Source organism: Camelina sativa, chromosome 13 (assembly GCF_000633955.1).
Source record: "Camelina sativa cultivar DH55 chromosome 13, Cs, whole genome shotgun sequence".
NCBI lineage: Eukaryota > Viridiplantae > Streptophyta > Magnoliopsida > Brassicales > Brassicaceae > Camelina > Camelina sativa.
The window spans coordinates 18,786,432-18,796,680 of NC_025697.1; the positions used below are offsets into that span (position 1 = coordinate 18,786,432).

Consider the following 10,249-nt stretch of genomic DNA (forward strand, 5'->3'; position numbering starts at 1 on the left):
CAAAGGGAATTTGGAAAGTTGACTATGTGGTTTAATAAAGCGATAAATTAATGAATTAACAAATTCCAAAAATGATTAATGATTTAATGTGAATTTAAAGCTTCTTAATTAATGCTTTGTGGCGTCGGTGATGCTACTCTCACTAATTTTTCTTTTTTTTTAAAGCTTTCATACATATTAAAAAAAGTATACTTATTAAACTTTGATTATAAATGCATTACCTTTTTAACACCTAACACAATTTTGATTATAAATCCACTACCAAAAAAAAAAATTTCTCTTTTTAAAAATTTACAATCTATCTTATGTTATACAATCGTTGATTTTAGAAAGTCTATTAAAATTCACTATTATTAAACTGATGATTTAAAAAACTATTTTAAAATTCATTGTTATTCAAAACAGTTTGTGGATTTAGATTTTAATGACTTTTAGGGATGCTGGAGGATTTGAGAGGATTTGTTTAGTTAAAAATACAGAAATCCAAATCTCATGGTTTTAGTGGAATCATATCAACTTCACTAAAATCTATTAAAATTTCAAATTTTCTAAATCACATCAAATTCTCCTAAATCATGGTTTCAATACACCTCCTTCAAAGTATTCATTTTATTTTATTTTATTAAATTTACTACCAAAAAAATATAATGTTTTACGAAATTATCAATGTTTCATTTTTGTTTTTACATAAAATATATTACTATTAAACATTTTTTTTTAACTAATAGAAAAGATTGTATATACAAATGTTCATAACATACTAATAAACATAAATAATGCATAAAAATCTAAAAATGTCTTATATAATTTGGAAAGAGGGAGTACATCTTTTTCAAATAAATTTTCCCCTAAAAATGGATTTATAAGAACCAAGAGAGTTATAATTAAAATTAAAAATAAAATTGTAAATGTGATTTTTTTCGTGAGAGTCTAGTGGGAAGAAACAGGTTCGAATACAATCTCATATTTCTTTATGCCCTGAATTCGTCTATAAGTGTAAAACAAATAATTTGGATGATGACAACCATAATTTAAACTAATTTGGATTTGTTTAAAACCTAAAAACAAATAACTTTGATTATATGTGAAAGAAAGTATGGGTAACAAAATAAGACTAGAAAAATTGTTTTGTAAAAGTCCTCTTCAAAATGGATATTTCTAAAATTCAGAGTTTAAAAAAATATTAGAGATGAACGAAAACATATATTTCAAATAATTAAGTGTCATTTAACATGACATGATTGAACATTTTTTGTAATTTAATTCAATTCAACTAACAAATTTGGATAAAAGTGATTTCAGGTTGGATAAATGTCCAATTCAAAACATATTTCTGAAAGTTTTGGAATATTATAAAATAATAAAGAGGGTATAAGACTGAAATATATAATTTTGTTAACAACCCATAAGTCAAACTAATTTTCATAAAATACAATTATATCATGAAAGTTTTAGGTAACATGACATGATTGACAAATTTATATAGTTAAATTTAATTATCATAGTCTCATCAATTTGGATAAAGATGAATAAATCAACAAATGTTCCACTTTAGAACTGATATTTCTAAAATTCATAAATTTTTTTTTTTGTCAATCAATCGTTAATTAGTTAGAACTCCATGATTGGTTGCTTAAACCGGAAGATAAGAGTTTACAAAGATAGTTTCAAAGATAACCGATCTAGAAAACTGATCAGGGCAATCTACCTTTACATTTAGCCATCGTGGGATCCTAAATAAGAAAAAAAGTGTAAAGAAAGTTCGAAACAAGCTGAATTCATCTAGAAAACGCCGATCATTCTTCAGGATTTTACACCAATACAACTAGGGGTCTGTATAATCCGTCTCATAACTCTTACAAACAAGTCCGCCAGAAAAAAATACTCTCAATGGCCCATATCAGTACTTCAAACTCTGAATGAGAGGAGAATAACTTTGTCGAACACATTGATAAAAAAGTTATAAAGAAAATTTTGGATTATTTTTTTTATTAATTTTATAAAAACTAAAATATCCATACAAAATTAAATTCTGGTACCTCTCTTATTTAAATTATCTCATATCGCTTAAATAAAAATATATTTTCACTAACCGATACCGATTATTTCTTATAAAAAAACGATTATAAGATGGAAAGTTCATCCCTGTATAGATACAGCACAAAAGATACTAAAAGTTACCATACGAATTTAACAATTAATTAATTTGAATAATATTAGTTAATTACAAACATTATCTCATCACCTGCATTTACAATCAACGTTTTAGGCAGGGGGCTTCTCTTCTTCTCCCTTTCTTCCATCTTTAGGTTTCTCTTCAAGTTTCCGTAAGTATTTCTTCAAGAAAAATCCCCTTTTTATCTGTTTCGTTGTGTATATACATTCTTGTATGCTTGAAAGAACCTGCCTTTTTGCTTGAAATAATCTGGGGTTTAACCACACTCTCTTCGTGTTTACTCTCTCCGAATCCTCCGAGACTCATTTTGGTTTCTTTCACAATCTGAGCTCTCAGCTCAGAACTGGTTTGAGCTTTAAGCATTGTCTGTTTAAAGCTCTCGTCTTCATATTATTTTGTTGATGATCGATAAAGATTGGATTTTTAGCCTAAAAAAAAAACAGAACTTTGGGGGTTTTAGGGGTTTTGTAGATTTTTTTTGGTTATGTTTGAGTTTGGATTAAGCTTTTTGATGTTGTTGTTTCAGGATTTTGTTTTGTACAATTTCAGAGAAGAACAGAAAACATGTTTGGTCTAGAGAAATCGATTGCAGTGGAGCATGAGATCTTGAAGGAGAATCACGAGACTTTGGTGAAAGATTACGAATGTCTTCAGGAAAGGATTAAGCACGCTGAGGAGACTTATGAGGCCTTTAAGTTGTATCTTCAGAAGAAAGCTAAGGAGCTTGAGGAGAGTAACAAACGCTTGTTTGATGAATGTGTGAAAGAGAGAATTGAGAAGGAGAAAGTTAAGAAGACGTTTGAGGAGATGAAGAAGACTGTGGAGATTGAGAGAGATGCTATGGTTGATGAACTGATGACTAAAAACAATGAGCTTTTGTTGGTGAAAAGGAAAGTGGAAGAAGATTTTGTTGAATTGGAGAATAAGTATGTGGAGTTAGCTGAGAAGTTTGCTGCTGTTGAAGAGGAATGTGAACTCTTGGACTCGCTCTATGATGCGGAAGTGGTAGCAGCTTCGGTTACTCAGAGTGCTGTTGTGTCAGAGATTGGTGAGACTGATAATGTTGTTGGTCAAGGCGAGAATGAGGTGAATCATAATGCAAACAACGCTGGAACAGGTATATGCATAGGCATTTATGTGACCAATAAGTTAAAGATATGCAAAATCTTGATCTTGAGTAATAAAGTGATGACCTTTTTGTTTATGTCTCTCTTTGTGTGTAGATGCGATGATGATCAATAACGAAAGCGATGCTGAACATGATAAACCTCCAACTCCAAGAGAGAGTAACACAAGCTCTCATCAGTCTGTGGGAAGAAACCAAGAAGAAGAATGCAGGAACAGAGAAAACTCACCAAAAGAGAACCGAGCTTTGGGAGAAACCTCCACCCCGAGAACTAATAATAACCCACCACCGAGTTCTCCTTCATCATCGTCTTCGTCATCAACATCATCATCATCATCATCTTCTGACGGCTATGAAGTTGTGGTTAAGCTGCCGCGTAACTGGCCCGAGTGGGCAATCCCTAAAGGTCCCGGGAGCAGTTCCAACAAGTCTTAGAACATTTTCAGATGCAGAGAACTAAAGAGCCAGAAGAAGAAGTGAATTTAGAAGCTGCACTCATTAAGTTAAGCTATAGTAGAATTATGGCAATCTTCTTACATATATAGACATCTTAATGCTTTTGTTTTGTCTAGGAGATTATATCAAAATCTCTTTTGAGAAACTAGAAACAAACAAGTCTAAATTTCGTGAGTAATAATAAATAATAGCTAACAGTTTCTATCTTGCAAAAGTTAAACACCATGTATACCTCAAATTGCCATGACATTTGAATCCTTAAAGATGGCATTATATAGCATTGTATAAATGTCTTCTTTACATATTGTTAAGCTTTGCTACAGAATTCTTGAAATCCATAGTACATGGTTCAACCATACAATACGTCTTGAGTAATAAGAACATTCAGGGTCAGTTTAATTTTTGAATCATCCGCATAATAGTCATTCATGAGTGTATGTTATATTTTTATGACAAAATTGCTTAAGAGAAAAAGGATAAATTAACTAGATTCGAAATTAACATAAACGTGGTGGCAATAAATATGATGAGAATATAATTGATTATGAAGTTATTACCATCTTAGATAGAAGAGATTAAGCGTTTAAAAACAAAACTCACATGTGTAAAAAGCAATCTCTTGAGTTTTTAATTAGCAAAATAATTATGCATAATTTTGAAATGTAAAAATATATATACGGATACCACAAAATCAAATTTAAAAGTATTGGTACATTTATGTAAACATTGATAAACTAAAAGAACTAATTGGGATAATTGTATTGTATCATCTCTCTATCTAAGGCTTTGAATGGTTGTACGGTATGGTGTAAACCGGACAATGCATACCAATATTTTGGTATGCAAAACATTGGACTGTGGTATGGAGCAGATTAGTATGGAATTTATATTAGTACGGAGCTTTTGAGGAGCAGAATGAAAAATGCAGACCAATAGTGAATTTACAATGGTATGGAGTTGTACGCTCAAATGCATACTAGTATGGAGATTTTTAGTATGCAACAATGCATACTGCTATGCAATAGTGAATGGTAAATTAAATGCAGACTAATCCAATTTTAGTCTGCTCTGGAGCATACTGGACAACCATTCAAAGACTAAGTATCGTGTTCGTATGCTCTGTCGCTTACTTAAAAACAGTCTATAATTAATTTTCTGCCTTAGAAAACTTTCTTTTATCGGCGTTTTTTTTTTTTTTTTTTTCACATTTAAAAAAAAAAACTCAAAGAATCGTCGTTTTGCTTTTCAGATTTCTTCTGCTCGCTTCTTCTCCAACCGCACCACCGCCTTGTTTTTTTTTACTTATCTTCTTCTTCTTCTTCCTCTTTCCTCCTTCGATTGATTATTACGTCGGTGGATCTTTGTTGTTTTGCTTGATAGATTTCGTCAATGATTGGCTTCCTCCCGCGATTCGTTTTTCGCGGCTCTTCTTCTTAAATCATCTCCTCTCAGGTAGAGAATAGAAACTTTTTTTTTTTCTGTAAATATCAAATACGGATGGATTTAGAAAGTTTTCACACTTGTCTGCCTAATTTGGGGGTGATGAAATAGTCCTTTTATGTTTCTGGAATTGACGGAAGCACTTAAGCGTTGCTATATTTCAATTTCTTGGAATTGGTTCTTACGAATTTGTTTTTTTTCTTTCTTTGTTTTACAAATGGGATTGTGTGAATGTTTTTTCATTAAATGGGGATCTATTCTTGTTCCTGTTGGTTTGCTTAATTGATTTAGTGTTATGGTCTTTGTTTAATCAGTGATATGCTACTTTCTACTAGTGTGGTGTGTACTTACTACCTTGGATGATCTTAGTGGTTACTTTTTCGATGCTATGAATTATTTGTGTTTCATTTTTTTTTTGTTTTTGTGTGTTTTTCTTATGTAACGTGGTGTGAATATTTGATGATACAGGGAATGATGGATGAAGGCTCAGTAGGGGATGTGAGTAGGATTGATGAAGCTGATGTTGCTCACCTCCAGTTCAAGAATGTTGACCAATCTTTTAAACCGGAGACCTGCGAAATTCTGGAAATCAAAGAAGTTCAGGTTGAAAGAGATGAGGCTTCTCCTGATTGTTCGTATGGTGTCATAGCAGAGTTTTTAGATGGTAAGAATGGTGGTGACCTTGGTGTAGACCAGATAGAAACCGCACCATGTTCTAGCCGGCTGAATACTAATGATGTGGGTGATGATGTTGTTGAGGAGTTGACTGTTAAAACTTGTGAGGGATCGAGCATGGCCATAGTTGGTAGACCAAGTAGTAGAGCTAGATTAGAGATGAATCGTAGTCAGTTTCTGCAACGTTTTCCTCTAGATGGTGATTTACCTGGTAGCAGTTCTATGAGTAAGAAGGAAATTGGCAGGGGAACTCCAAGTATCTGGAGAATTTCAGGCAAAACGTCTTTGCCTGAGACTTCGACTGGTCAACTGGCCATTACTGTTAATGGTGAAGCTAATGAACATTTGACAAATGCTGAACGGAATCCTGTACCAGTAGAGGCATTGGCCCACGATGGCATCAAGACAAAGATTATATCGCAGTCTGGGTTCTCTCGGTTTTTTGTTAGAAAAACATTGAAAGGCAAGGGAGTCACATTCAGAGGCCCGCCACATAAGAAATCTGAAGCTGGCAATGTGGATCAGCAAACTGTAGCTAGTTCTGTTAGCCCTTTAGTAGTATCGAATACTTCAGCAAATGTTTCTAGCAGCATCCCTTTGGCGGCTTGTGATGGTTTGCCGTATTTGCCTTCCAAAGCTAGTAAACCGTCTTCTTGTGTTAACCCTTCAGATATACATGGAGGTTGTGGAGGTGAAGGTTTAAGTCTGAGAGAATGGTTGAAGTCGGAGCGGCAGGAAATTAATAAAGCAGAATGTATGTATATCTTTAGGCAGATCATGGATCAAGTGGATTGTTTTCATTCTCGAGGAGTTGTTTTATGTGACCTACGGCCATCTGTATTCAAAATTTTCAAGGAAAATGCTGTCAAGTATGTGGGTTCAGGTTCTCAACAAGAGTCTTTTGACAGCGACTTGAACAAAGAGACTTTAAGTCAACTCGAAAACCCTCTGGTTAGAAGGCGGTCAGGAGATACTTCTAGTCCTTGTGTCCCTGCAAAGAAGCAGAAGTCAAGTGGACCAAGCTCTAGACAGTGGCCAATGTTTCAACGAGCTGGTGGTGTAAATATCCAAACTGAAAATGGTGATGGCGCATTACAGGAGGCTCAGTTCAGATCTAGTCAACCTCATTGTAGTACACCTAGCGGTCCTTTTACTTCAATGAATGAGCAGTTGGAAGAGAAATGGTATGCGAGTCCTGAGGAGCTCAGAGGTGACACTCGCTCAGCCTCTTCAAACATCTATAGTTTGGGTATTCTTCTTTATGAGGTATGGATTAACTTTTATTAATAGCACTTGTGGTATGACATCTTTATTGTAGCTTTTTTTGCCTGCAATTGTGAACATATCCATGAGTTGAAATATCAAATATGGAACCTACAGCTAATGTGTTAAACTAATGTAGCTTTGTAAACTGGGCCATAGCATGTTTGGGTCATGCTTGGCTTCTCTGGTTTTACACTAACTAATATATCAATCGTAAAATTTTGGCATACGTGTCACGGCTCCAGTTTGCATTTGACTTATGTTGATAGGCAATGTGGTCTGAATAACAAGTGCATAATTAGGCTTCATCGTATAGAATTAGATAGTGTAGCATGTTCGTAATGTTATGCTAACAGTGAAGTTTCTTGTTGACAGTACAGTTGGCTGCATGGCTGGCTTTTAGGTTAATGTATATCTTGATCTCATTGATATTCTAATTTGGGGTTTTTCTGTCAGCTGCTTAGTCAATTTCAATGTGAAAGAGCTCGTGAGGCTGCAATGTCTGACATCCGACACCGAATTCTTTCTCCCAAATTTCTGTCAGAGAATCCAAAGGAAGCTGGATTTTGCCTTTGGTTACTTCATCCAGAATCTTCATGCCGGCCATCAACCAGGCAATGCAAGCTCTTTAGCTACAATAATCTTCAAATGATAGAAAGCACGTTATCAAACTTTTGTATGCTTGTTTCTGTTGACGGTTTAGGCTATAATTCCCTAGTGAGGCTATTGGAAGATAACCTTAATATATATCACACATGAAATGTACATATGCACCAAATGTGGAGGTGTTGTTCTCCTAGATGTAAGCTAGGGAAGATCGCCTCGGTAACAGTTTCAATAGTTAGGTTCTACTTTGAAAAATATAGTCTTTGTAATAACCGAGCTCACCTTATGTTTTAGTAGTCTCCTTCCTGACATGTTTTATTCGTCGAGATTATGAGTAGGCTTTATCTCTAAATAAGTTTGATGTTGTTATGTATCAGGGACATCTTACAATCTGAAGTAGTCAATGGAATCCCGGATTTGTATGCTGAAGGCTTATCTTTATCCATTGAACAAGAGGACGCGGAGTCTGAACTGTTGCAGCATTTCCTTTTTATATCCCAAGAGAAAAGGCAGAAGCATGCTGGGAAGTTAATGGAAGAAATTGGGTCCTTAGAAGCAGATATTGAGGAAATTGTCAAGAGACGTTGTGCCATAAGGCCTCTGTCTCTGGAAGAAGNCCTTTGGTTACTTCATCCAGAATCTTCATGCCGGCCATCAACCAGGCAATGCAAGCTCTTTAGCTACAATAATCTTCAAATGATAGAAAGCACGTTATCAAACTTTTGTATGCTTGTTTCTGTTGACGGTTTAGGCTATAATTCCCTAGTGAGGCTATTGGAAGATAACCTTAATATATATCACACATGAAATGTACATATGCACCAAATGTGGAGGTGTTGTTCTCCTAGATGTAAGCTAGGGAAGATCGCCTCGGTAACAGTTTCAATAGTTAGGTTCTACTTTGAAAAATATAGTCTTTGTAATAACCGAGCTCACCTTATGTTTTAGTAGTCTCCTTCCTGACATGTTTTATTCGTCGAGATTATGAGTAGGCTTTATCTCTAAATAAGTTTGATGTTGTTATGTATCAGGGACATCTTACAATCTGAAGTAGTCAATGGAATCCCGGATTTGTATGCTGAAGGCTTATCTTTATCCATTGAACAAGAGGACGCGGAGTCTGAACTGTTGCAGCATTTCCTTTTTATATCCCAAGAGAAAAGGCAGAAGCATGCTGGGAAGTTAATGGAAGAAATTGGGTCCTTAGAAGCAGATATTGAGGAAATTGTCAAGAGACGTTGTGCCATAAGGCCTCTGTCTCTGGAAGAAGCTTCTAGCTCATCTCCTGCTTCTAGTGTACCTGAAATGAGACTGATCAGGAACATTAATCAGCTCGAAAGCGCTTATTTCGCAGCAAGGATAGATGCCCATCTCCCTGAAGCACGTTATAGGTTACGCCCGGATAGAGAACTCCTAAGAGATTGTGATAAAACTGTAGCAGAAGTAGAAAACAGCGAGACTTGGAGCTCAGATGATCGTGTTGGAGCGTTCTTTGATGGATTATGCAAATATGCTCGACATAGTAAGTTTGAAACCCGGGCTGTGCTGAGGACCAGCGAGTTGAACAGCACTTCAAATGTGATTTGTTCTCTCGGATTCGATCGCGACGAGGATTATTTTGCTACCGCTGGTGTGTCTAAGAAAATTAAGATATTTGAGTTCAATTCCCTATTCAACGAATCTGTCGACATTCATTATCCAGCCGTAGAAATGCCAAATAGATCAAAGCTCAGCGGCGTTTGCTGGAACAACTACATTAGGAACTACCTAGCTTCCTCTGATTATGATGGTATTGTCAAGGTATATGAACCTGAAGATGTATATAGATTGGTTATCACTTGATGGGTCCTTTATTTTCTTTTCTCTAATGAATACAAATGTTTTATGATGGATTTAGTTATGGGATGTGACAACAGGACAGGCCATTTCACATTTCATAGAGCATGAGAAGAGGGCTTGGTCTGTTGACTTCTCTGAAGCTTGTCCGACAAAATTAGCCAGTGGAAGCGATGATTGTTCTGTGAAGCTATGGAACATCAATGAGGCATGCTTTTCTCTATCTTTATATGCATAGGCACAATATGCTGGATTCTGTCGTCTAATAGCTACTCCTACTGAGACATCTGGCATATATACACATGAATTAATAGCACTTTGGGTTATACTGTTATGTTGTTACGCTTGTATTTCAGCCTTGTTACTAATCGACAATCTTCTTGCATGACTGTGCAGAGGAACTGCTTAGGAACAATCAGGAACATTGCAAACGTGTGCTGTGTCCAATTTTCTCCACAGTCGTCTCATTTGCTAGCCTTTGGATCATCAGATTTCAGAACGTACTGCTACGATCTACGAAATTTAAGAACTCCTTGGTGTATATTGTCAGGACATAACAAAGCAGTTAGCTACGCAAAATTCTTGGATAATGAAACCCTTGTCACAGCATCAACTGACAACACGTTAAAGCTTTGGGATCTTAAGAAAACCACTCACGGTGGCCTCTCCAC

At 35.4% G+C, this 10,249-nt stretch overlaps 2 protein-coding genes across 2 annotated transcripts in view; both read left to right on the forward strand.

Moving 5' to 3' along the window:
- On the forward strand, positions 2,255 to 3,938 carry LOC104737104 (osteocalcin 2-like). Its single transcript, XM_010457207.2, has 3 exons — positions 2,255 to 2,327; positions 2,703 to 3,293; positions 3,400 to 3,938. Exons 2-3 carry the CDS (start codon positions 2,741 to 2,743, stop codon positions 3,735 to 3,737), a joined length of 891 nt encoding a protein of 296 aa, XP_010455509.1. The 5' UTR covers positions 2,255 to 2,327; positions 2,703 to 2,740; the 3' UTR covers positions 3,738 to 3,938.
- LOC104737105 (protein SPA1-RELATED 2-like) overlaps positions 5,667 to 10,249 on the forward strand; it is a 6,832-nt gene continuing 2,249 nt past the window's right edge. Inside the window, exons 1-5 of the mRNA XM_019234849.1 lie at positions 5,667 to 7,139; positions 7,593 to 7,750; positions 8,774 to 9,542; positions 9,640 to 9,786; positions 9,975 to 10,156. Coding sequence (XP_019090394.1) covers positions 5,670 to 7,139; positions 7,593 to 7,750; positions 8,774 to 9,542; positions 9,640 to 9,786; positions 9,975 to 10,156 — 2,726 coding nt within the window. The 5' untranslated portion in view covers positions 5,667 to 5,669. The remainder of the gene's footprint in view (positions 7,140 to 7,592; positions 7,751 to 8,773; positions 9,543 to 9,639; positions 9,787 to 9,974; positions 10,157 to 10,249) is intronic.

Excerpts from the sequence above, each read along its gene's own strand:
- LOC104737104 (XM_010457207.2), top strand. The coding sequence starts at position 2,741 with ATGTTTGGTCTAGAGAAATCGATTGCAGTGGAGCATGAGATCTTGAAG. Across the intron at positions 3,294-3,399 it reads TGCAAACAACGCTGGAACAG|ATGCGATGATGATCAATAAC; the intron begins GTATATGCATAG and ends CTTTGTGTGTAG.